Source organism: Periophthalmus magnuspinnatus, chromosome 11 (assembly GCF_009829125.3).
Source record: "Periophthalmus magnuspinnatus isolate fPerMag1 chromosome 11, fPerMag1.2.pri, whole genome shotgun sequence".
NCBI lineage: Eukaryota > Metazoa > Chordata > Actinopteri > Gobiiformes > Gobiidae > Periophthalmus > Periophthalmus magnuspinnatus.
In genome coordinates, this window is record NC_047136.2 from 1,472,011 (window position 1) to 1,499,259 (window position 27,249).

General features: G+C 40.7%; 1 protein-coding gene across 2 annotated transcripts in view; it reads right to left on the minus strand.

Annotated features, from left to right (window-relative positions):
* Positions 1-26,705, minus strand: part of ldlrap1a (low density lipoprotein receptor adaptor protein 1a) — an 84,846-nt gene extending 58,141 nt beyond the window's left edge. Inside the window, exons 1-8 of one of the 2 annotated variants that reach the window (XM_033975434.2) lie at positions 26,385-26,705; positions 8,982-9,124; positions 5,625-5,737; positions 5,429-5,543; positions 4,118-4,190; positions 3,021-3,116; positions 2,810-2,934; positions 1,546-1,580 (exon numbers count right to left, since the gene is read on the minus strand). In XM_033975434.2, the coding sequence (XP_033831325.1) occupies positions 1,546-1,580; positions 2,810-2,934; positions 3,021-3,116; positions 4,118-4,190; positions 5,429-5,543; positions 5,625-5,737; positions 8,982-9,124; positions 26,385-26,469 (785 nt within the window). In that variant the 5' untranslated portion in view covers positions 26,470-26,705. The remainder of the gene's footprint in view (positions 1-1,545; positions 1,581-2,809; positions 2,935-3,020; positions 3,117-4,117; positions 4,191-5,428; positions 5,544-5,624; positions 5,738-8,981; positions 9,125-26,384) is intronic. The other variant, XM_055225146.1, reaches the window with a different exon arrangement.
* Positions 26,706-27,249: the final 544 nt, after the last annotated feature.

Sequence of the window (27,249 nt, forward strand, 5' to 3'; positions counted from 1 at the left end):
AAACTCAAGGGTCATGACCTGCTTTTGACTTCCTCCTGATTCCCTCGATCTGCTCTGGTATGTGAGTTTAGGCTCTGGGTCTCAGCTCTGGATCAACTCTGGACTTTTCAGTGTTTAGCCACAAACGACTTCATCAGCAAAAAAAAAACAGGATTAAAGCTCCTGAATCTCACAAAACACAAAACTGACTCTTCTAATGATGTTCCCTCCTCAAAAACAGACCTGGAGTTGTGTTTTGTTTCATTCACACACGTTTGAGTCACTTTATTATTAGTCTGTTACATCTACAAACCTCAAAAATGCGACGTTCCACCTTGTGATGTCATCAAGTGGGAGTTTTCAATTCAACAGCTCCTTTTACCTTTAGTTCAGTAGAAATTGCAGAAGCTGAAATGATCCAAATGATTCTAGAAATGAAGGTGTGTGGAGTTTAAAAACACTTCCTGTATGGCCACATGATGACATCACAAGGTGGAACAGAGTGTTTTCAGTTTGAGAAAAGCCTAAATCTGCAGGTTTGTGCGTTAAACATGTGAGAATGAAACAAAAAAAAAACACAACTCCGGGTCTGTGTTTGACGAGGAAACGACATTAGAACAGATCTGAGAATAGAGTCATATGGACCTTTAAAGTCTGTGTGTGGGTCAGTGGGACGACTAGAACACGGAATAATAATAATAATAATAATAATAATAATAATAATAATAATAATTAAAATTAGCCCGTGATTTGACACACATGCAATGCTATTTCCAGGATGTGAGTCTTATCACTGAGGAAGATAAACGTCATTTTGTGTGATGATTAAATGGGCCTGACTCTAACTCAGCGTATTGTTTATATAAATGCACTTTCCAAACAGGAAGTGATCATGAGAGCACTTCCTGTTCCATTGACTCTGGCTCCAGTTCACTTTCTATATAAAAACCATGTCCTCTCTCTCTGTCTCTGCTGCTTCAGACTCATTCTGGTCTTAAATGTTCGTATTAACCCTCTACATGATCCTGGGGTTTTTATTTCACTTTTGTGTCTGTAAATCAAGATCTGAACATTAATAACAGACAAATCAGACGCTCACTCAGTCACTTCTTTACTCAGTCTGTGGTGCAAACTCATGAAAACTACAGAACTCTACTTCACACTATCGGCCCGAGCCCCGGGTGACCAGCACAACACGGATTATCGGGTTTGGCGGAAATGAAATGAGCTGGATTAAGGTTAGTAATTAGGACTATTACACTAAGACTAAGAACAATAGCACTTGGCTTTACCTGCGCATGAACCATAGCTATCCAGAGCGCGGCTAGGGACAAAACACATAATACACAGAGCAGTTTAAAGCTCACAAAGCCGCCATTTTGTTGATTTCAGCAACATTGGTTTGATCCATCGCACACACACTTTTAAAATCTGCAGCTACGGAATCAACGAGGTCAAAGAAGAACGAGACAAAGGTTTGCCAACGCGGAAATGTGGAGGGAGAATCATCGTAAATCATCAGGGGAATTTATATATGAATAAAAAAAAATAAAAAAAATCTCTTACCTGGAAAAAGCTTCGTCCAAACCGTCCTCCATCTCCTGCAAGAAACGAAATGTTAAAGTTACGGGTATTTTTGGATTAACAGAAACATTTAGAAACATTTTTAAACATTTATACTGAGGTCTGGATTTCATAACCTTGGCTCAATATTGATTTTTCTAATTTAGGGCTGCAGTTTTAGCTGAGGGGATGTTTTTAGTGAATACCAACTTTAACCACAAGGGGGCAGAAAAGAAAATGAGCACTTTAAACTCAAGGATTGAGCAGAGACCGGTCAACCACAGCAGAGATAACACAGTTTTTGTAGATAAGGAAAACTGTCATGAGAAATATTTAGAATTTAAAAAAGGATAAGACTGAGGACGGTAAAGATCCAGAGGTGGATGGATTGAGTTTCAGGCGGCGTCTTCTTTATACTGTTAGAATAAAAGGCTGTGTGCAGAGATAATAAAAATGTATTCATTAAGTTTTACTTTATCTTGTATTTAACTTTGAGTCCACAGTGGACAGTGACTCTGACGCTGTGGATCATTATGTTGCAGTGTGAACACAGGGGCCGACCTACACTCTGCTGTGACACTCAAGTGTTTTGTATCGGTTAAAAAAGCTCAGATCATGTATATTTGTATGAATGTGTTGCATTTAAGGCAATTGGTTTGTTTAATAAATAAGTTCATATGTGTTAAAATGTATTAAAATGATAAAAATGGTTCTCTAATATAGTATTTCATAAGTAATTGTGGTTTAAGTAAAAAAAATATTGCAGAATAATTCTACTTCTGGTTTTAATGGTAAACAAGACGCAGTGAGATCAGACGTGGAATCTGTTAAATGTGTTAATATAAAAATATAGATCTAGACATTATTTAGTGGAAATGTGAAGTTTGATAAAACATACAGTTTATTTTTGTTACATTCAGCTCAGTTTGCTAAGAGCATGTTATTGTTCTCTTAAAGTTTTTCTCTTAAAGTTTTCACCATCTGGAGGAGAAAAATACATGTGACAAAACGTCCCCTGTGGTTTAGCTCAGAGCTGCTGTTTGACACGTTTGACGAGGCGATTTGGATCAACGTAATATCAGCCACAGTCTCTTCCTGTCTCTGTCTGCGCAGGTGAGTCTGGGTCTGTCTGCGCAGGTGAGTCTGGGTCTGTCTGCGCAGGTGAGTCTGGGCCACTATGTGAAAAGCCCCTAAAACCAAACCTCAATAAAAGAAACAAGACCCAAGTGTCCAGTGGAGCCGCTCTCCCCGCCCCTTTATCTCGTACCCACTCCTGGTCGTTACTGCCCCCTAGAGGCCGGTGGTTGTCCAAACGCCCCACCTCCACGTTCCCATTGGTCTCCAGCACATTTCCACGGTCATCAAAGTCCAGCAGGTTGTCCGTGGCCACGTCTGAGAGACACAAGGACACAAATATCATCCAGAAGAGCTCAAAAACAACCCAGTGTTTATTTTTATTCAGACAGACGCAGACTCACCTGTTCCTTTGAGACTCCCCAGACTGTTGGACCTCTCCGAACGCGAGCTGTTGCTGGACTCGCCAGCAGAACCAGACTTGGCTCGTTTCCCTTTTTCTAAAAACACAAGACGGACAGAAACACGATGCGCACAGGAGACGTGAGGTGAGGATTTAAAATTAGAGCCATAAACAAATCCATCTGTGTTTTTCAGATAAACGCTGTGAGTCATTTCTGGTAATAGCTGTAAGTGCGAGGCCTGGGTTTAATTGTAAAGGAGGTGCAAAAATAAACAACGAGATCGACGCTCGTGTTTTAAAAAGAAAAAATAAGTACGATGAGGGTTTGGTGTTAAAAATATGTTAAAACACTGCATTTAGTTTTATTAAAGAGATAAAAAAGAACAAGATCAAGTGAACTCTGGGACTTTTCTGGTGGGAGATTTGCTCGTCTTTATGGAGATGTTACTGCATTGCCCAGAATGTTCCGCAGCATGGCATTAAAGCTCGCTCACAGTAACAATGCACAGTATGACAAATGTTTGAGGAGTAAAAACACTTGAACAAATGAGAACTTTCCCCGGAGCACCTCCTGTTCAGACCCGCCTCCTGCAGAAACAACTCGGACAAACCCAAAAGAGAAACTGGACTAAACCCGGACTAAACCTGGACTAAACGTGGACTAAACGCGGACTAAACGTGGACTAAACGTGGACTAAACAAGAACTAAACGTGGACTAAATGCGGATTAAACGCGGACTAAACGTGGACTAAAACAGGACTCGACCGGGGCAAAACCGGGGCTCAACCAGGTCTGGACCAGGTCTGGACCAGGACTGGACCAGGACTGGACCAGGACTGGACCAGGTCTGGACCAGGACTGGGAGTGATGGGACGGGGCAGTATATTGTTTCATGTTTCTTATGTGTTAAATGTAATTGTTTTATTTGTGATTTGTTATAGTTTTTGTACATCATCTGTTTGTCTATTCATGTCAATAATTAAATTCTAAAGTCAAACGCAAATAAAATGAAAGAAAAGACAAACTAAAAATCTGTGATTAAAAGAAAACGTTTCCGTCGGGTTCTCTGTTTTGCTAAAGTCTCATTTTGGTCTTACCTTCTTTTGCCACTTGCCACATTTCAAACGCCACAGTGAAGGCCTGAGCCACCGTGAGAGCCACCGCCTGAGCCTGGAGACAAAGAGCCACGAGAACTCAGTATCTACACCACCAGCTCCACCACCATCTACACCGCCATCTACACCACCATCTACACCACCAGCTACACCACCATCTACACCACCATCTACACCGCCATCTACACCACCATCTACACCACCAGCTACACCACCATCTACACCACCATCTACACCACCATCTACACCACCATCTACACCACCAGCTCCACCGTGAGAGCCACCGCCTGAGCCTGGAGACAAAGAGCCACAAGAACTCAGTATCTACACCACCAGCTCCACCACCACCTACACCACCATCTACTCCACCACACAAACCCACCTACACCATCACACAAGCTAAAGGCTAAAGGGCCCGACTCCAGACGGTGGAGTTGGTGGAGTCTTTTTCCGTGGGTGTGGTGACACTTCACGAGGACGAGCTCAGATCTGTTTTTTGTCCGAGAGCAGATCAAAAATATCCAGCACGACTCTTTAAGATAAAATGAAAGATTACGCAATATTCAAAAGGCGCCGTGCGTAACTTTTAATCTGGAGCGTCTGCATCTGCTTGTTTCTATGGAGACGTTATTGCTTTGTAGAGAATATCCCACATTATGGCATTAGACGTATCCATCACCGTGGCGACAAAGTGTGAAATGCTAGACAGATATGTCCCCTGCAGGTCCACTTCAATGTTTTTATTATTACTCATATTTTTTTAAGCGATTCTCAAATTGTTGGCGCCCCCTAGTGGTCTGTGGAGCTCTGGTCGGAAACTACTTTTTGCAGTTTGGACCTCGTTTCGTCGTAGTTTCGTTTCTATACAGGGACCTCGTATAAATCCGGATTAGTCCCAGATAACGCACGGGGACACATTCTTTAGCAGCTTTGGCGATACTTAAATTGAATAAGTAAGCAACATTTCCCGCTGCGCATGGCACTTTTAACGTCCTAAAATGTCCGACTTTCGGGAATTAATATACGGTCATAATATCCCAGAGGAGGAGGGGAGACGAGCGGGAAAGATGAGAGGGAAAATGTCCTTCTGGATGTCAGCGCTAAACAGAACAACAGCACAAAACCGCCCGGCGTCTACGGTTTCCTGAGGGAGGTTAGACCGGGGCGGCGCCGTCAGACAGATTAATGAGGATACGACGGGGGATCGGCGCTTACGGGGGAAAAGTTCTGGCTCAAATACAGACGGAGTAGTAACGATTATTTACGATCCCGTCCCGAATCTGCTGAACGTACCACTTTCCGTTTGGAGCAGAGGTAGGCGTGGCACTCCAGAGTCCCGTTCACCGTGTTCTGGGCGATGTAGGCGAACACTTTCTCGTGCAGCTTGTCCACGGTGCAGTAGGATATCCTGTGGGTCAAAAGGTCACAGGTCAGAGGTTATCCAATAGCCGAGACGGGGGTCGTGACCTCGGGTGGTTAAGTTTCGCACCTGTAGATCGACACGTTCTCCAGGAGTTTGTCGGTGGCGCTGTCGTACAAAGCGATGCCGTTCGGGGAGATTTTCAGAGAGACTTTTTGAGGCTTTTTTCCACTGACTTTGGCCTGTACAAAAAAAAAGTACGATTATATTATTATTATTATATATTATGAACAAAAAAATAAATAAAAACTGCACTGAATGAATTACAATTTTCTTCATTTATTTTTTCATTTCTTGGACAAATATTAAAAAAAAAACGCTCAAAATAAACAAATCATTCATGTTTTGTTCAGCACAATTCATACACAACGGAATTTGAATAAACTTAACGTTGCCTAATTACAGCGGAATCAAAATCCAAACTGTTATTTGACGCTGTTCATAAACTGCAAAGGTTTTCATTTTTGGAAGTATCACATTTTCCCCCCAAACTGCACCAACAACTCGTCTTATTCTGCAGAAAAAAATAAAAAAAATAAAACAAATATTAAAATAATAAAAAACAATCAAACTAAAAAAAAACAACAAAAAAAAAACTCAAAATAACTAAAAAAAACCAAAACCCCAGAATCATGTAGAGGGTTAATATGAACATTTAAGATCAAAATGAGTCTGAAGCAGCAGAGACAGAGAGAGGACAGTTTATACACAGAAGGTGAATTAGCAGAAAATAAACTTAAAATAAAAAAAATAAAAAAATAAAAAAACAACCCTCAAAATAACAAAAAAAATTAAGAAAATAATTAAAAAAAAACTCAAAATAACAAAAAATAAAGAATAATAAAAACCTCAAAATAACAAAAATAAAAATAACAAAAAAATAAAAATAACTTAAAAAAACCCCAAACAAACTCAAAATAAAAAAATAAAAAAAAACTCAAAATAACTAAAAATAAAGAAAATAATAATAAAAACCTCAAAATAACAAAAATAAAAATAACTAAAAAAATAAAAATAACTTAAAAAAACCCCAAACAAACTCAAAATAAAAACATTTAAAAAGATAAACTCAAAATAACTAAAAATAAAAAGAACCCCAGGATCATGTAGAGGGTTAATATGAACATTTAAGACCAAAATGAGTCTGAGCAGCAGAGACAGAGAGGAGACAGTTTTTCAATAGAAGTCACAGTCCTGTGGTTCAGTCATTTAATTCTGAAATGTGATTCTCGTGTTCGTTTGTCTGTTCATATTTCAGTGTTTTTCTCGATTCTTCAGGACACGTTTGAGATTTGAGCAGAATCCTCTTAATAAAACATAAACTGAAGCGTAATCATCTTAAACTCTCGTCAGAAAAATCACAGAAATGGTTCATCCGTCGCTCTGAGGGACACCAGTTCTGCTCTGGCGCCGTCGGAATGTCGTCTTCTTTGACTCGACACTTTCAGAGGTTAATGTTTCGCTCAAATTTTCAGATTTCAAACCGAGTACAAGGAAGATGTTTGTGATTCTCTGCAAACGACACGTTCAGCCGAAACCCACCGTCCCCAAAGATTCCAAGAAAAAAAAAAAAGAGTGGGTTTTATTTTAACCAGAGAGAGTCAGCTGGTTGAGCAGGAGGACGGGTCAGCGGGGAGTGGACGCCGTGTCATGTGAGATCGTCCTCCAAAACAAACGGTGACGTCGCCGAGCTGCTGTTTGTGAAGCGTTTTATGAAGGAAACACTTGTAAATCGGGTCAAAGGACAAAAGTGACTGCGGGGTCAACGGCACAACATGTTTGAGTGTGTGAAGAGCCGGAGCGCCAGGAAAAACACGTCCTTCCCGCTCAGTTCAGTCTCCACAGACAAAAACATATTTACTATTAACAGAAAAGTCTACGGTGGCCCTGGTTAGTCAAAAAATACAAAAAAAGTCACATTTTTGGGCTGATTTTGATCATTTTCCCCATGAATGTATTTTTTGAAATGAACACTAACATAAATACTGTTTGTACTTTTTACTCTTGTGTATAATTTAACTATAATAATCTCAAAACAGGTTATTTTTTGACAAATACAGCCCTGTTTTTACTGCTGACCCATAATGCACCTGTGTAATGTCATTTTGTGAACGTCATCATCGTACTGAAGGGTTAAAATAAAGCTTTATGCAGGAAAAGGTGAGTCCAAACCAAATATCGGACGAAGCAAGAGAGTTAAGGCCGATATCCCATAAGCAAAACAGTGCAAATATCGGCGAAACGATATATGGGTCTATCTCTACAGATTAAACTACTTAATTCTTGTATCATCATGAAGTAACTACACGGACACGGATCAGTCACATGACCTCACATATAAACAAACGACTGTCCTTATCGACTGTAGCGTTTCAGGCGACATCACAACGTTCTGCAGGTCAGTGACGTGCGGCGGCGAAAATTAATATTGTTAAAATTCAGTTTTTTTGTAGCACAGAGAGATCTTGGGTCTAGTCACGGATAGAATTGATCAGGTTCTACTTTTTTGCTTTTTCTGTTTGGATGTGTCATTGCAAAGTACAATGTCATCAATGGGGAAAACTGGCTCTTGCGCCCCCATGTGGGAGAATGACATCATCACATTCTCATCACGTGTCTATGAGCTCACAATCGAGCTGTGGTCTGCTTTTGTTTTAAAACATGTGTGTTGTGTTGTGTTGTTCTAACAGCTGTTAGAACAACACAATGTTTGGGATTTTTCCGCTCAGCTGCAAATAAAGTTTCACTGTGAAAAAAAACAAAAAAAAAACACCTTTTCTGTTCAAAGAAATAACCAAACAGCTGTGGAAGTAAAATGTCCTTTTCCCCAACTTTTATGACTGTGACTATTCCTACAGGGGGCACTATTTAGAGGTCACGCCATTTTTAGAACTGTCCAAATGTCCAGTTAGTGAAGAAGTAGCGCACTCCAAATTTCCCACAATGCACCTTGAAAAGAATTGCATGAGCGGTCAGTGGAGCGGTCAGTATATTTATTTTATTTATTTGAAGGCCATAGACCATGAGGCATTGGGAGAGTCGGAAAAACACCAGCGGACGGAGACAGGTCTTTAACTGGACAGAACGCGACGATAAAAGCAGGTTTATCTCACTGTTGATCCTGAATATGAAGAAAACGCTCTGAAATAAACCGTTATGCCGTAAAGTTGCTAGCGTTAGCCGCGTATCTTAGCCTGAGCTGTTAAAAGAGCGAGAATTTCCACATCTAAGACAAACATTTTAAATATCTCGTCCGTTTATGTGAGCTCCAGGAAAGGGCACTGGGATTAGACGCTCGGCTGAAGCGTTTGAACGGTGATGACATAACGGACGATATCTCCATCTGTTGTCGGGAAATATTCAGTGTTTCCATTTGACACATTGTAAAACCAGTAAATCGTAAATCCGTCGACACGAGGCGCTCACCGTGGCGACAATCCGCTTTACCGCCGCCGCCGAGAGCTCCTGACCCTTCGGCTGGTCGACTAACGTCATGCCCAGGTGTCGAAGGTTAAAGGTCATGCCCTCCAAGATGGTCTCCCGCGTGTCCGTCCAGTTTTCCGGGAGCTCTGCAAACAGAAGAAAAACGGGTCAATAAAAACAGGACGCCATCTTGTTCTTGGTCCCTGGAGGCGGCAAATAAGGGTTTGCTTCTCTCTACTGCTTTTCAGAATTTTGGAGTTGAAATCATCGACTGTGTTTATAAATGGACATGGCCACACCCATCGACTCTGGCTCCAGTTCACTTTCTATTGAAAAGCTGTCTCCTCTCTCTGTCTCTGCTGCTTCAGACTCATTTTGGTCTTAAATGTTTGTATTAACCCTCTACATGATCCTGGGGTTTTTATTTTGAGTTTGATTGTTTTTTTAAAGTTATTTTTATTTTTTTTAGTCATTTTTATTTTTTGTTATTTTGAGTTTTTTAAATTTTTTTTATTTTGAGTTTGATTGTTTTTTTAAAGTTATTTTTATTTTTTTTGTTATTTTTTTGTTATTTTGAGGTTTTCTTTATCATTTTCTTCATTTTTTTATTTTGAGGTTTTCTATATTATTTTCTTTATTTTTTGTTATTTTGAGTTTTTTTTATTTTCTTAATTTTTTTGGTTATTTTGAGGTTTTTTGTTGTTGTTGTTGTTATTTTAAGTTTATTTTCTGCTAATTCACCTTCTGTGTGTAATCTGTCTCCTCTCTGTCTGCTGCTTCAGACTCATTCTGGTCTTAAATGTTCGTATTAACCCTCTACATGATCCTGGGGTTTTTATTTCACTATTGTGTCTGTAAATCAAGATCTGAACATTAATAACAGACAAATCAGGTCCTTCTTTCCCCGAGGTCGCTCCTGTTAGCGTTAGCAACAGGTTTGATTGACAGAAGGGGCGTTACCTTCAACAGCCTCGCTCTGGATTGGCTCTTTGGTTGCTATGACACTCGTGGTCAGATTCGTCTCTAAACCTGAAGCTGTGGTGACTCTGTTGACTTTATACAGTCTGTGGTCGACATCTATGACTTATCGTTAGTAATAATCCCCAAATAAACTTTAATTATGATCTCATCTCCAAAACATCCCATATTTGTTTGTGTCATATTTAGTTGAATGTAAATGGACTGTGTTGAACTTTATGTTGCTCCATTTCCAGAAAAACAAACCCGGGCTCTTTCTGGGTCAAAGGTGTCGCAATATAAAGTCAATATTTCAGATCCAAAAAAAAACGTCCAGGGGTTTACGCTGGAATAACACGGAGGAAGGAAAAACACGGGGAAAAACATCGGCTCAAGCACAGAAAAAAAACACAAACTCACAAACGGGACGGCTGTGAACGTTAAAAGCACATTTCAAATCTTTAGCAAAATAATCTAAATATGATGTTTGTGATGAGCCCAGTTTGGGGATTTACCAAAATTCCTGGGATAAAACGGAATTATTAGAATTTTCTGTGTACTTTAACACTGAAGTAGAATGTTTAGGCATCTGTACTTTACTTAACTACATTTTACAGTGATTATTTTTTACTTTTACTTCAGTACAATAGAGAGCAGTATCTGTACTTTCTACTCCACTGCATTTCTGAACTGGACTGAAAAGTAAAAAGTACTTTTCATGTGATTTGAGGTTGTTTTTTTTTAACACGTTTGTGGGAAAAATCCTGAATAAAAATAAAACACGCAAAATTCAGAAGAAAAATTAAGACACTGATTTGTTCCTGTGGCCAAAATATGAATCAATATCACGACATTTACACTTTGAAATACTTTTACTTTTTACTTTTACTCAAGTGTTGTTATTGTGTTGAAGTACATTTTTAAACGGGTACTTAAATACTTTTAATTACGTCAATTTGTTCATGTGATACTTTTACTCGAGTAACTTTTTACCTCTGTTTTTTTAATTATGTTTTTTACAAAGTTGAGTTTGAGTACTTCATCCATCACAGTTTCACACAAACGGGTAAAATATGTCAAACAAAATGAGAATTATAACAGAAGAAAAACTCAAATATGTCGAGACAAACAGCAGAAAGAGACGTTAAAGAGCGAGTGCCCTGGGATCTGTGAAAAAAACGCAGATTAAATCATCCACAAGTCCATCCATGTTCATATAAATACAGTTTCCTGGTGCTTCTCTGCACAAATAGTCGTTTTTGCACGGACGCCCCCTGCAGGGGTGGTCTTGTCAGTGCAGTTTGGGTCAGACACTTTTCAGAGTTTTTTCCACACCCTCAGCGATCGGCAGCACGTGTTTAGTCCAGCGAGGATTTCTGGAGTCAAACACAGCTCTCCACCCTCAAAACTACACCAGATGCCGGAGTCGGGCGGATCATGTTTAGGACACGGACATGGCAGCGTTCCAAAGTGTGTGTCCTAAAGACGCCTCCTCATCGAACTCAAACGCAGTTAACATCTTTATATTTAAGATTTTTGCAGAAACATTCACAATCGGTTTCTCAATTTGGACGTTTTTTAAGCTCACCGTGTTACTTCCTGGTTTGAAATTGTGGCGTCATACGAGGAAATTCCATAACTGTTACCTAGCAACTCTCTGTCAAATACAAATATAAGAAAACACCTTTATTTTGTTGAATATCAGAAAAAATGTGTTTCTTTCTCACAGCGTTCGGGTCCAAATGAAGCTAATTGAGGCTAGCAGTTATAGCGGCTAATTTGGAGCAGAGTTTCATATTTGGAATTCCGACCGCGAGTATCATAGCAACCAAAGAGCCAATCCAGAGCGAAGATGTTGAAGGTAACGCCCCTTCCCGCTCCGCATCGATGGTTTAGTAGGGAGCGGGTGCTTAGCAATGCTGTCAAACAAACCTGTTGCTAACGCTAACAGGAGCGACCAAAATGAGTCTGAAGCAGCAGGGACAGAGAGAGGAGACACAGTTAAAAAAAATAAAATAAAATAAACTCAAAAAAACCAAAAGGAAAAAAAAAATATATATAAATAAACTCAAAATCACTTAAAAAAAATAAAAAATTCAAAATAACTAAAAAAATAATAATCTAAATAACTTAAAAAAAATAAAATAAAATAAACTCAAAATAACCAAAAGGAAAAAAAAAAAAAATCTAAATAAACTCAAAATCACTTAAAAAAAAATAAAAAATTCAAAATAACTAAAAAAATAATAATCTAAATAACTTAAAAAAATAAAATAAAAAAAGAATAAACTCAAAATAACAAAAAATAAAAAATAAAAAAATGAATAAAAATAAACTCAAAATAACAAAAAAAATAAATAAATAACAAAAAATTAATTAATTAATTAAAATTTTTTAAATAACTCAGGATCATGTAGAGCGGGTTAATACGAACATTGTAAGATTTTTTAAGTGAATTGGAGCCAGAGTCGATGCAGCTGGAGTCGTGCCCATGATCACTTCCTGTTTGAAACGCGCGGCTAGCAGGTTAGCTCTGTCCATTTATATAAACAGTCTCAGCTTATGCCGAACCTTTGGAAAGAATCTCTACTTCTGTTACTTTCAACATATTCCAACTTTTCTTGGCAAACTGCTTCTATATTGGTACAAAACTATAATTTATATTTACAACAGTTTCAATCCCGCCAAATGAAGAAAAAGTTCCCGTCACGAGGGCACAGAGGCCGGTTAAGGTTTGATGAAGTCCGACCCCGACCTCCGGCTCGTGTTTACGCAGAGGAGAGATCTGCGGTCAGTGGGAGGGGCAGTGTGAGACGGAGAAATACTTGGAAACGTTCCCTGGAAGCGCGGAGTCCCGTGGGACGGAGCGCATACCTCACACTCAAGCACACACATGTTTGCACTCACACGGGACGAGCCGAGAGCTGCCTTTGGTTTGAGAGGTTAGCACGGAGGTTAGCACGGAGGTTAGCACGGAGGTTAGCACGGAGGTTAGCACGGAGGTTGGCACGGAGGTTAGCACGGAGGTTGGCCCGCACGTTAGCCCGCACGTTAGCCCGCACGTTAGCCCGCACGTTAGCACAGAGGTTGGCACAGAGGTTAGCACGGAGGTTGGCACGGAGGTTGGCACGGAGGTTAGCACGGAGGTTGGCACGGAGGTTGGCACGGAGGTTAGCATGGATGTTAGCACGGAGGTTAGCACGGAGGTTGGCACGGAGGTTGGATTTAACGGGAGGAAAACACAGATCAACGCCTTTGTTTATCTTTGACTTTTTAAAATTTAACTTTTTGTAAATAAACACAGAATATAAAAGAACAGAGATGATCCGGTTTGATTATTGTGTTAATTAGACAAACTGTACTGTACTTTCTTGAATCATATTATAATTGATGGGAGTGTGATGCTAACTGTAGGCACTGCTCTGTCTGAGGCTTTGTTAGACTTTAATCTGAGTTTTATTAAACACGCCATAAAGAGCCGACTTATCTGGACTACAACAGGTGATCTGGTTTGTGCTGTTAAACATCCCTCTCAAATTACAGTCACAAGCTAGCTAGCATTAGCATTAGCCAGTAACTCTCTCCTTTTTGTGTAAAAATCAAACTTCACGACCACAAACGCTCAGATTGACCACAGGCTCCTGTAAAAACACTGTTTAAATCAATTTTTGTATTTTCAGACGATCTTACAACTTTTTTGGGCAGCGCAACATTCAACCATAGACACACATGTAGAACACAAACACATTTTTTTACACAGATTTTGTTTATATTTCAATGTGTTTTTAAATAGGTTTTCTTGATGGAGCGGCCTGTACTTTTACTTTTACTCCGGTGTGAGTGGATTAGCGCCTCGTAGCCAGTGCAGTGTACGGGGGGGGGGTATTCAGGGGGCAAAGGTCACTTGTCCTGACACGTGAAAGGAAACAGCTGTGTGCTAAGTGCTCAGTGCTCAGTGCTAAGTGCGAATCGAGGCTAAGCTAAGTGAAACCAGGTGAGCCCTCTGTACAAGACCGCAGAGCAAAGCGCCGGCAGATCTATTTCTGAGAATCAAGATGGAGGGCGGCGAAGGTGAGCGCTCTCAGATGACACGACTGCAGAGGAAATCGGGTCTGGAAACGATACGGGAGCCTGGAAACGTCGAATCCACAGTATAACGCACTTTAATAATGTGGAGATAAACATTTAGATCAGCTCCTGTTTTAATGTTTGTGCAGTTATGTGTTTTGTTTGTTTTTCTTTGTGTTGTTGGTCTTTTCCTTAAATAAAAAGAAATGAGCGTATTTTACTAGACAAATTTGACACCTGCTTGTCCCCATGGAAATTGCTTCAGATAAAAAGTTCCACAGTACGGAACAAACCAGATCCATCTCTGCGGAGACCGTTTTGAAGTTTAGTTTAAACTTTCGATTTCCCTGGAGTCGCGCAGCCACCAGAAAGTTATGAGGTGCTGCTTTAAAGTTGGGTATTAAGCAAAAATCGTGTTCTTTTTTAGGTTTCTGCCATGTTCTAACACTGTTCCTTCATCAAAAACATGTCTGAGGATGTTTTATATGTCATGTTTGAGTAATCTAGCGATCTCTCTCAGGCCTTATTCGAACCCATCTTATGGTTAGATGTAAGATTCTGTACGAAGCTCCGCCCACAAGCCTACGTGACGTCACGCTCCCACAGGACAATCCTCCATAAATATACAAAAACATGACACAAAACTGTACACTACGACTTCACAAACCTGGTGTGATGTGCAGGAGTTTCATTAGTGCGATGCAGCTGATTGTGTTGTGATGGTGCTCTGAAGGGGGAGGGGCTTAGCGCAGAGAGCAAAGGGAGGGCTCAGAGTGTCAGAAAGTAAAGTGAAACTAAAATAACAATATGGTATTTTGGGCAAGTATAGAATGTTCAAAACAACAAAATGAAGCATGAAGATTGATCTATACCTCCTCTTTAATACCCCGCAGAAGTAAATACCTCCTCTTTAATACCCCGCAGAAGTAAATACCTCCTCTTTAATACCCCACAGAAGTAAATACCTCCTCTTTAATACCCCACAGAAGTAAATACCTCCTCTTTAATACCCCGTAGAAGTAAATACCTCCTCTTTAATACCCCACAGAAGTAAATACCTCCTCTTTAATACCCCACAGAAGTAAATACCTCCTCTTTAATACCCCACAGAAGTAAATACCTCCTCTTTAATACCCCACAGAAGTAAATACCTCCTCTTTAATACCCCACAGAAGTAAATACCTCCTCTTTAATACCCCACAGAAGTAAATACCTCCTCTTTAATACCCCACAGAAGTAAATACCTCCTCTTTAATACCACATAGAAGTAAATACCTCCTCTTTAATACTCCACAGAAGTAAATACCTCCTCTTTAATACCCCACAGAAGTAAATACCTCCTCTTTAATACCCCACAGAAGTAAATACCTCCTCTTTAATACCCCACAGAAGTAAATACCTCCTCTTTAATACCCGGCAGAAGTAAATACCTCCTCTTTAATACCCCGCAGAAGTAAATACCTCCTCTTTATACATTTAACAATTTAAAAAATGAAAAAACTGAACTAATATTCCTTTAATAAAACACATTTCTCATATAAAATCACATGTTTCTGGATGTTGTGTTTGGTTCTAAACCCCGTCGTCTCCAGGTTTGACGTTCCCCTCACAAAGGCCTCGATTGTCAAACCATGAGCGAGGGCACATCGGAGCCCGGCCCTCGCGCTCGGCCTGATTTATGCCTCTGCGCCAAACACCATCGCCGTAGCAACCGCCAACTCCACGCCAACAACTTCACTTAACTACTGTATAAGTATTTACACTCAGCGCTGGCATGAGACGCACCTTCCATCTCTGCCACCGACAGAGTAAAGAAGAGGACAGAGTGAGAGTGACATCACCACGGCGTTCAAAATGAAGCTCATCCAGGCTAGCAGTTATAGCGGCTAATCTGGAGCCAAGTTTTTTATTTGGAATTCCGACCGTGAGTATCATAGCAACCAAAGAGCCAATCCAGAGCGAGGCTGTTGAAGGTAACGCCCCTTCCCGCCCACACCACTGGTTTAGCAGGTAGCGGGTACTTAGCAACGCTGTCAATCAAACCTGTCGCTAACGCTAACGGGAGTAACTTTGGGTAAGGAAGGACCGGATTTGTCTGTTATTAATGTTCATATCTTGATTTACAGACAATAGTGAAATAAAAACCCCAGGATCATGTAGAGCGGGTTAAGATGGACGTGCGCCCATGATCACTTCCTGTTTGTAACGCGGAGGCTAGCAGGTTAGCTACGTCCATTTATATAAACAGTTTGATCTTGTTTGAACTGGAAAATCAGGAAGTAAATTTCATCGTAGCATAGAACATAACACAGAGCTGATCCACTTTCATTCTTGTGTTAACTTGCACATAATTAGAATGATACAACTGAAACTTCGCAACTGATGTCATCAACATTCCTAAAGGGGTGTGATGCTAACAGTGGGCACTGCTCTGTCTGAGGTGTTGTTACTTCTTTCTGTTCAGACTGCGTTAAAATAAAGCTCAGATTAAAGTCCGACTTATCTGAACTACAAAAGATGAGTTGATTTGTGCTGTTAAACAAGTCACCCTCAAATGACGTTACAGTCTCAAGCTAGCATTAGCGTTAGCATTAGCATTAGCCAACAGTTTTTCAGTGAGTTACTTTCACTTTTTTGTGTAAAATCAACCTCCTAAACATCCATTTTGCATTTTTTACCAAGAGTTTTTAGACGATCTTGAAACTTTTTTGGCTGCGTTTGCTAATGTGTGCATTCACCATGGTAACTGCTGAACATTCTGCCAGAGACATACACGTAGAACTCCCCCAGCGTGACCTCAATGCATTTAATCATCATCATCAAGTTTGACAAACATTTTTCCTACAACTTTAGTGTAAATTTCAAAGAGTTTGTCAGTAGGTTTCCTTGATGGACTCGTCTCTTCTCATACTTTACTTCAAATCTGGACAAGTTTAAGTCCATCAGTGGATTAGCGTCCAGGAGGAGGCAGCGCGAGTTCAAACTAGTTTATGATGAGTGACGTCAAGGGTCCCACACAGAAGCATAAACAAAACAGGAAAAGGGGAGGTTCCCGAGAGAATATGCAAAGTTAAATAAACATTTCAGATAAATGCTCTTGAACAAAGTGAGTAGAGCAAACAAGACCAAAGGCTAATCCCAAAAAACAGTTTGAACTAAAAACTGACCCAAATTACAACCGCGGGAGCTCTTCGTGTTCTTAAAACTGAACAAGATTTTCCACTGGGGCCCCTAATAGACCTGACCTTTGAGGCTGGAGGGCTGGACGCGGCGCAAACATGGGAAAAAGTTGTTCCATTTGGAGTTAATTCATAGAGCGGCTTATAATTCCTCGTACTGGATTGAGAAGCTTAAGTCAGGTTAAGTTTAGGTCAAGTGTCCACTGCATTTGACCCATCCTTCAATGAGTCTCGAGGAGAAACCATAGACCTTTTATATAAATGGACGTAGCTGACCTGCTGCCGCTGCGTTCTAAACAGGAAGTGATCATGGGCGCACTCCCGGCTCCATCAACTCATCAAGGCTAATGCTAATGCTAACCTAATCTAAATCCCAAAAATGGAACACAAAACCACTTTATGAATGTGCATTTCATGAAAAGTCCATTGTTTTTCTCTGTAAAATCATTCAGATGGTTGCGCTATTTTAATATTGCTAATTTATTTTCATTTAATTTAGCATTAGCATTAGCTTTAAGACACAAACATCTGCTTTTCTAAAAACGGAAGCTTCCTCCAGTCAAGTATTTACATTGTACTAAAGGCCTTAACCATGGACTATATAAATGGACATAGCTAACCTGCTAGCCACCACGTTACAAACAGGAAGTGATCGTGGACGCACATCTAGCTCCATCGGCTCCAGTTCATTTTCTATGTAAATGTCTCCTCTCTCTGTACCTGCTGCTGTCAAACTCGTCATTTTCATGATCCTGAGTTATTTAGATTTTAAAATTTTATTTATTTTTTTGTTATTTCATTTATTTTTTTTTGTTATTTTGAGTTTATTTTTATTCATTTTTTAATTTTTTTGTTATTTTGAGTTTTTTTATTTTAGTTATTTTGAATTTTTTCTTTTTTAAGTTATTTTGAGTTTATTTAGATTTATTTTTTATTTTTATTTTTTTTTAATTTAGGTTATTTTGAGTTTTTTTTTTTTTTTTAACTGTCTCCTCTCTCTGTCTCTGCTGCTTCAGACTCATTCTGGTCTTAAATGTTCGTATTAACCCTCTACATGATCCTGGGGTTTTTATTTCACTATTGTGTCTGTAAATCAAGATCTGAACATTAATAACAGACAAATCAGGTCCTTCTTTCCCCGAGGTCACTCCTGTTAGCGTTAGCAACAGGTTTGATTGATGCAGAGTGATGCAATTTTCATTTTTCAGTGTCATTTTGTGCTGGTCCCATGCCCGGATAACTCCAGAGTAAGTCTGGACACATTTTTAACATGAGTAGTAGTCGTTTGTTCCAGTTCACACGAGTTCGCAGCTTTGACTCAAACCCTTGAACAGCTGTCGACTTTCTGCTCCCAACTGGGGACGGTACAAAACTCTGAGCACGTGAGAAAAATTATCTTGTGAGATTTATTTTTTCTTCCATGTGTTTACGTTTGGATTGGATCAAAACGCAGTGACGTGCTGAGGAGTTAAATCTTTCACAGTTCCAAGAAAAAAAGAAAAGTAGAAACAAACATATTAAATCAAATCAGTAAAACATTGTAAACTGAATCGTTCAGGCTGTATCTGAAAGTTTTAGCGGCGTCTGATGGTCCAGTGCTCAAATTTTCCCACAATGCACCTTGAAAAGTAGAGTCCAGTGCTGGTCCAGCTTGGAAAAACAACAACACGACAGAATGAAGCCGACAGAAGCTGGTTTATCTCACTGTTGATCCTGATTATGAATAAAACACTAAATAAACTGTTAGCTTAACCCGCTTAGCTTAGCGTATGTGAGATCCAGATCGACATAAACGTGTCTGATTATTAGTCCATAAAGTCTCGTTCCAGTTCAGTCTGATCAGTATTTATGACGCAAATCGAGTTTTATCAGAGTTTAAACTTTATTCACCCAATGTCGTGTCTCAATTCGACGGTTGCACACTTCAAAGTACGGTTTAAAGGACCCGGCCTACGAAGGGCGCCACGGAGCGTACGTCAACCTCTGTCTGCGCGCCCACATTACGCCGCCTAGAAATCGTGACGACCTCTGACTAACGGGACTAAACGTGTAAAATGGACTGAGAAATAATTACAGTTTTAATTTTAATGACTTATTATTTAACTGAAGAAGAGTCGAGGCGTCGTCGTCGTCGTCGTTTATTTCCGTTTAGACTGAATGAAGTGAGGAATTAATGTTTCCCTTTGAATATCAACAGACAAATATAACGTTAAAGGCGATTTCCTCCCGATTGTAGCGAGTATTACGTAACTTTAAGAAAAATACCTCGTTTCTCCCGTAGATGAAGTGACGCGCGGTGCATGATGGGAGACAGACGTGCGCGAAGTCCGCTCGGATACACGCTTCGCTGGTCTCCATGGAAACGCAGGGCACATTTGTCGGCCGCGTTTGTCAGGTGCATTAAACGGTACGGGCCTCGTCGCGCCGGGAGTGACGTAAGTGTCGTTTAAATGCAGCCGACGAATAGAAACACGGCACCGGAGTCACATGACCTGAAAGTAACGACCTGAGTCTCTGTAGAGTCTGATAAAGAGTGAGTGAGGGGTCAGGGGTCAGGGGTCAGGGGCTGGGGGAGACATTCAGACACAGGCTTCAGTTTTAAAAATGATCTTAAAATCTCGTCTCTCCAAAATCTCGTGCAGCAAAATCTCGTATCTCGTCTTGTGGAAATTGCGTCCTACTTCAAACACCAAACACCTCAACTCTACGGCTCAACTCTACGGCTCAACTCTACGGCTCAACTCTACGGCTCAACTCTACGGCTCAACTCTACGGCTCAACTCTACGGCTCAACTCTACGGCTCAACTCTACGGCTCAAATCTAAACCTAAGAATTTTAGACTAAAACGTATCATTAAAGCCTCAATGCGACAAAAAGAACATCCAACGTTTTCCTGCCAAGCGCGAGTCTGAGGAGCCGCGTTTTTCCCGTCACACGACTCCCCGACGATTATTAGCACCGTGAGCTGGAGCCCCACTCCACACACTCGGCTCGTAACGGCTCCGTCTGAGAAAAGGCACAGCTAAAGACAAGACTCCTCTGGCTGCTCCTGGACACTGGCACCGGGCACTGCAGGTCGTCTGGGGCAACGGGGAGAAGAAGAGAAAGAGAGGGAGAGAGAGAGGGAGGGGGGAGAGAGAGGGAAAGAGAGAGAGAGAGGGACAGGGGAGAGAGAGAGAGGGAGAGAAAAAGAGAGGGACGGGGAGAGGGAAAGAGAGAGAGGGAGAGAAAGAGAGAGAGAGGGAGAGAGAAAGAGAGAGAGGGAGAGAAAAAGAGAGGGACGGGGAGAGGGAAAGAGAGAGAGAGAGGGACAGGGGGACAGGAGAGAGAAAAAGAGAGAGAGGGAGAGAAAAAGAGAGGGACAGGGGAGAGAGAAAGAGAGCGAGAGAGGGACAAGAAAAAGAGAGAGAGAGACAGGAGGAGAGGGAGAGGAGGGACAGGAGAGGGAGAGACAGAGAGGGAGAGAGAAAGAGAGGGACAGTGGAGAAAGAGAGACAGGAGACATAGAAAGAGGGAGAGAGAGAGAGGGACAGGGGAAAAAAAGAGAAAAGAGAGGGACAGGGGAGAACGAGAGAAACAGGAGAGAGAGAGAAAGGGACAGAAAAGAGAGAGCGGGACGGGGAAAGAGAGAGAGAGGCACAGGGGAGAGAGAGGGACAGGGGAGAGAGAGAGAGAGAGAGCGAGGGACCCTGCTGTTTGCCGTTTGAAAACAGAGCGTCTCTATTGCGGTGGATAAATGGCGCCGTCACCTGCCCCTGGCCTCAGTGGACTCATCCATTCTAGTTACATGTGAGAAACGGTGTATTTTTACAGCGTGCGGCGCTGATGGGCGGAGCCACGGGGGATTTTGGGGGCGAGCAGAAATTCGTTTTCAGTTGGTTGGCGGTTGGATTCAATTATGGTCGACTGGACGACCGTATCGATGTCACAGCTTCTTCGCCGTATGAACAGACGGCGTGGAAAAGAAGATTAAGTCAAACTGAGCAGATTCTGACCTGGTCATTTAAAAACATCACAAAACTTGTACTTGAAACTATTTACAGCGACGCTCCGACCTGATCCTGGTGTCGGATATCAGTGCCGGTGCGGAAAAAGGTGTTTATTTTCGGCTGTAAGTATCATAGCAACAAAAGAGCCAATCAGGACCGAGGCTGTTGAAGGTCACGCCCCTTCCCGCTCGCATCATTGGTTTAGCAGGAAGTGGGCGCTCTCTTTCTTTCTTTCTTTCTTTTCTTTCTTTATTAGTTTATTTGACGGGGACAGTGTGCACAAACATCCCCCGTCGTCCCTGAGCAGGTGAGAAATACAAAATAAAATGTAAACAATGTAATCAATACACACACACACTCACACACCCCGACACACACACACACACACACACTACAAATGACCAATTCTTAGCTTAGCATTCGCCTTAGCAACGCTGTCAATCAAACCTGTTGCTAAGGCTAACAGGAGCGACCCCCTCATCCATAAAACTATAAGGACTATAATATTTATAAATCACTAAATCAAGTTGTTCAGTTTATAAAAGCTGGAACAATATTTTTTGGGGTCAGTATTTATCCTGTTACTTTAGTTATTTTAGTTTATTTTTTGTCTATTTGATCAGATTTAAAAGTTTGATTTAACATCACAAACACAAACTAACGACTGAAGTGTTTCATTCTGACGTTTATTTATCGCAGCTCATGATTTTTTTTTTAACAATACTGTAGATTTATAATAATTTTTGTGGTTTAAATCTGCTCTTGGTTTTTGTGTCCGTGGCGTAAATGAGTTTATTATTGATTATCATCGTCTATATTTACTTAAGCGATATATCGAACTGTAAAATGTGTGAATGTGGCAGGTCCTTTATATATAACTATTATTATTATATTATTATATTATTTTTCACCTAAAAACAGTTTATATTTGGTGTAAAATGGTAAAACAGGATCTTGAAGAGTCTGTGTTTTTCTTCACAGCTTTAAAATGTAAGTGATCAGATAAATCAATTCAATTTGTTCGGTTGGACTCAGTGGTTCCACATGTTTTTAATAAGATTGTGTTTTTCGTTCCTTAATCAAACATTTCCAGACGTCGGATTGAAGAGATGGATCTGTCACATTCTTCAGACGTCACACCTCCGGGTTTATTCCTGCGGGGCTGCGTTAAAGACGTCGTTTATCGAGCAAAGATACGGGACGTTATTGAACTAAAACAAACGCGACTAATGGAGAACATAAAGAGGTGATTAAACGACGGAAAACGAGTCCGACAGAACAAATCGAATGAACAGATCTGATCAAACGCCTTTGTAATAATGGTTTTAAATTGTTAAGAGACTTTGCAGACACGGTATTTTCAAACGTCGGGATTGTTCTCCGGTGTTTTTGTCGACTTTTGTGAACTGTACTCTGCCTCTCAGCTCAGGTCAAAGGTCACGGTTAGTTACACACACACACACACGCTGTAAAAACCCCTCTGTGCAAACACAAACGTGAGCTGAAGTGGGTCACGGAAAAAAAAAGAAACATTAACTTGACTAATTCTCCGAGCCCATCCCGCACAGTCCACACTCGGCTCCATCTGCTCTTTGGAATCGACGCTCCTCCTTTCACATAGTTTTGGCATCGGTGGGATTTTTTTTAAGGTAATTGTCTCAGTTACAAGCAGCAGGCGCAAGTTTTTACAGCAAACGCAGCTGTAATTCATAAAAAAACCCTCTGGAATCCGAGCTGCGAGGGCCGTGAACCCCCTGACCCCAAACATTCCTTCTTTGTCTTGAGCCGGCCGCAGGTTTGAGGCTCTAAGCTCCTCGTCATCCCCGGAGAACTTTATGTGACGGATCAAGTGAGATTTAGTTCACAAAGTGGCCCTTGAGTCTCACAAAGAGCGGCGGACTGGCCCCGAGGGTGAGACAGCGCGGACCCCTGCCCCGTCCAAACAGGAAAAACACTTCAGTTTTTCCTCGAACTCTGGGTTTTCTTCGCACAACACACGGGAAACGGGAAACATTTTTTACACAGAGCTTTTCCACCTTTAGCGTTTTACATCAAGGAACCGCACACACACACACACACATTCATACACCAGGTTAAGTGTCTTGCCCAAGGACACAACAGCAGCGTTCAACCTATGGATCAGTGGATTTGACGCTCAACCAATGATGTTTATGTCAAGAGTGGGATTCGAACCATCAACCTTCAGATCTGTGGACAAACGCCGGCCGGTTTCACACTTCCCGCTCCATTCACTGCGTTTTCGAGATTTCCAAGTCACGCTAAAATAAATCGATATGATGTTGTTGTTCCCGCCTCACACCACTGGTTTAACAGGGAGCGGGCGCTTAGCAACACTGTCAATCAAACCTGTTGCTAACGCTAACAGGAGCGACCTCGGGGAAAGAAGGACCTGATTTGTCTGTTATTAATGTTCAGATCTTGATTTACAGACACAATAGTGAAATAAAAACCCCAGGATCATGTAGAGGGTTAATACGAACATTTAAGACCAGAATGAGTCTGAAGCAGCAGAGACAGAGAGAGGGGACAGTTAAAAAAAATAAAAAAATAAAATAACCCCCCAAAACTCAAAATAACAAATAAAAATATAATAAAAATAACAAAAAAAATATATAAAAATAAAAAACCCTCAACATTTCAAAAAATCCCAACTAAAAAAACAAAGTTAAAAAAACAAAACTCAAAATAACTGAAAAAAAAAAAAAAAAAGACGAGTCTGAAGCAGCAGATACAGAGAGAGGGGACAGTTTTTAATAAAAAAAAAACAAAAAACAAAACAAAAAACCCCTCAAAATAACCAAAAATAGACCCAAAATAACAATAAAATAAAATAACCAATAATAATAATAATAATAATAATAATAATAATAAATTAATTAATTAATAAAAGCTCAAAATAAAAAATAAAAATTAACCCCAGGATCATGTAGTGGATTAATACGAACATTTAAGACCAAAATGACGAGTCTGAAGCAGCAGAGACAGAGAGAAGGGACAGTTTATCAATAGAAAGTGAATTGGAGCCGATGGAGCTAGATGTGCGCTCATGATCACTTCCTGTTTGGGACGCGGCGGCTAGCAGATTAGCTATCTCCATTTATATAAACAGTCCATGGTTAAGACCTTGACTGGAGGAATCTTCCGTTTTTAGAAAAGTAGATATTTGTGTCTTAAAGCTAATGCTAATGCTAATGCTAAATTAAATGAAAATAAATTAGCAATATTAAATATTGAATGATTTTACAGAGAAAAACAATGGACTTGTCATGAGACGCACGTTCATAAAGTGGTTTTGTGTTCCATTTTGAGATTTAGATTATGTTAGCATTAGCATTAGCCTTCAGACACAAATACCCGCTTTTATAAACACACGAGTTTCCTCCGGTTCAGCGCTTCTTACACCGTCCTAAAGGTCAAACGCGGCGCCTGTGGTCGTCCAGCTGGAACTTTGAGGTCACCCAAAATTTTGTGTTCTTAGAATTAAAGCTCCGTCCTGAGAGAAGTTTATTTTCCTTGGCACCGGCACCAAAGTGAACGCAAAGAAATGGAACCGTATAACTCAGCGTCACCCACTAACCAGAAGGTAGAGAGTCTGATTCCAATTCATATTACCTCACAGGGCCCGTATTACACAACTCTCTGATCTGTTCTGATGTTGTTTCCTCGTCACAAACAGACCTGGAGTTGTGTTTTGTTTCATTCTCACATGTTTAACTCACAAACCTGCAGATTTAGGCTGAGAAAACACTCTGTTCCACCTTGTGATGTCATCGTGTGGTGATACAGGAAGTGCTCCACTGTGTTTTTAAACTCCACACACCTTCATTTATAGAATCATTTGGATCATTTCAGCAAATCTGGAATTGACACTTATCTCGACGGAGCTAAAGGTAAAAGGAGAAACTGTTTAACTTGAAAAAAACTACCACTTGATGACATCACAAGGTGGAACGTCGCGTTTTGAGCTTTGTAGATGTGACAGACTAATAATAAAGTGTGACTCAAACGTGTGTGAATGAAACAAAACACAACTTTAGAAAATGGATTAAAGCTACAAGAGTCAGTTTTGTGTGATACTGGACCTTTTACACACGCTCTGTTCCACCTCGTGATGTCATGAAGTGGTAGTTTTCAAGTGAACAGCTCCTTTTACCTTTAGTTCAGTCGAGATAAGTGGCATTTCCAGGAGCTGAAATTACCAAAATTATTCTATAAATGAAGGTGCGTGGAGTTTAAAAACACAGCGGAGCACTTCCTGTATCGCCACATGATGACATCACAAGGTGGAACAGAGTGTTTTCAGTTTGAGAGAAACACAAAATCTGCAGGTTTGTGTGTTAAACATGTGAGAATGAAACAAAACACAACTCCTGGTCTGTTTTTGAGGAGGAAACGGCTTTAGAACATGGATTAAAGCTACAAGAGTCAGTTTTGTGTAAAAATCGCAGCTTTAAAGTCGTTTTCTTTTAGTTTGTGTGATTTATTCTGTTATTTTTATTCTTTTTTGTGTGATTTATTCTGTTATTTTTGGGCACAGGCCGAGCCCCCGCGGAGCTAAAGAGATTTACTGTTTGACCTCCAGCCTGTTCTGTGGCTCTGGGTCGAGCTGAGGCTCCTCCTGCGCTTTTATGTCAGATTGTTGTCAGTGAGATTCTTAGAAAGTTCAATCCGCCTGTGCGCTTCTCTCTGCGGCTTCACGCGCACAGCCCCGCGTCTGCGTCACGGCGATAGCGCCAAACGTGACCTTTATTTAGCCCACAGCCACTTTCAAAATAAATCTGACCGGAAAATCTCTGAATAGAGGGAAACAGCATTTCAAAACAGACCAGCCACAAATAACTCCAAGTCCCAGGAGGGAGAGGGTCAAGACAAGAGCTCAGAAAGTTACACAAAACAACAAAAAACTAATGTAACACTGATAAAGAGAAGCAAATTATGTCCTGATCATAGCAACGTGGACTCAAACAGAGACACTGAGACAAAAGTGAACCAAAAGTGAACCAAAAGTGAGCCAAAAGTGAGCCAAAAGTGAGCCAAAAGTGAACCAAAAGTGAGCCAAAAGTGAGCCAAAAGTGAGCCAAAAGTGAGCCAAAAGTGAGCCAAAACAAACTTTACGCGTGTGGAATCTCACTCCCGTGGAACAAAACTAAACTTTTCAGTGAAACTAAAGTTCACGCGTGTGGAGTCTTACTTCTGTGTCTGCCCGAGGTCCACGTCTGCTTCGCCAGGCTCGGGCTCCGGATGATGGCGCGCCCTGCCGACCTGAGCGCATCCATGTCGGTGCAGCGCAGAGCCGTGGGTCGGTGTCTGAGGCGGTGGATGGTTGTGGTGGGTGTTGGGTGTTGGTGGTGTCGTGGTGGTGTCGTGGTGGTGTTGTGGTGGTGCTGTGGTGGTGCTGTGGTGGTGCTGTGGTGGTGCTGTGGTGGTGTTGGACACAGAGGACGGGCTGCTGTGCTGCTCTTTTCCCGTGCGCTCTGAAACTCCAGTATTTACGAGCTGTCCGCACGTGAGCGAGTCCAGCTGAGACACAGAGGCGTTTAAGGACACCTGGGAAAGGAGAGTTTTACCCTCGTGTGTAGCGTTTATGTGCTCTCGTTTGTTTTGTATTATTGGGACAGTCTTTTGTTTGGTAAAATACTATGATCTAACACCGAATCAGACGAGCACTGAACGTGTTTTCATTATATTTTAAGTGTTAAACTTTTAATCATGAGGGAGAATCGTAAAAACTGTAATTTCTGTTTCTCAGGTGACGTCACGACATTCTATAAGACAATGATGTTTAATAAGATCAAATTAATACAGTTTTCTGGAATCTGTACTTTACTTACATTCAAAATGGAATATATATATATATATATATATATATATATATATATATATATATATATATATATATATATATATATATATATATATATATATATATATATATATATATATATATATATATATATGTTTTCCATTTTGTTTTTTATTTTGTATTTCCATGTACAGTACTGAGGTTCCACCAGGGGCCGTGATTAGTGTGACACTTGTGGCTCATGTGGCTCATG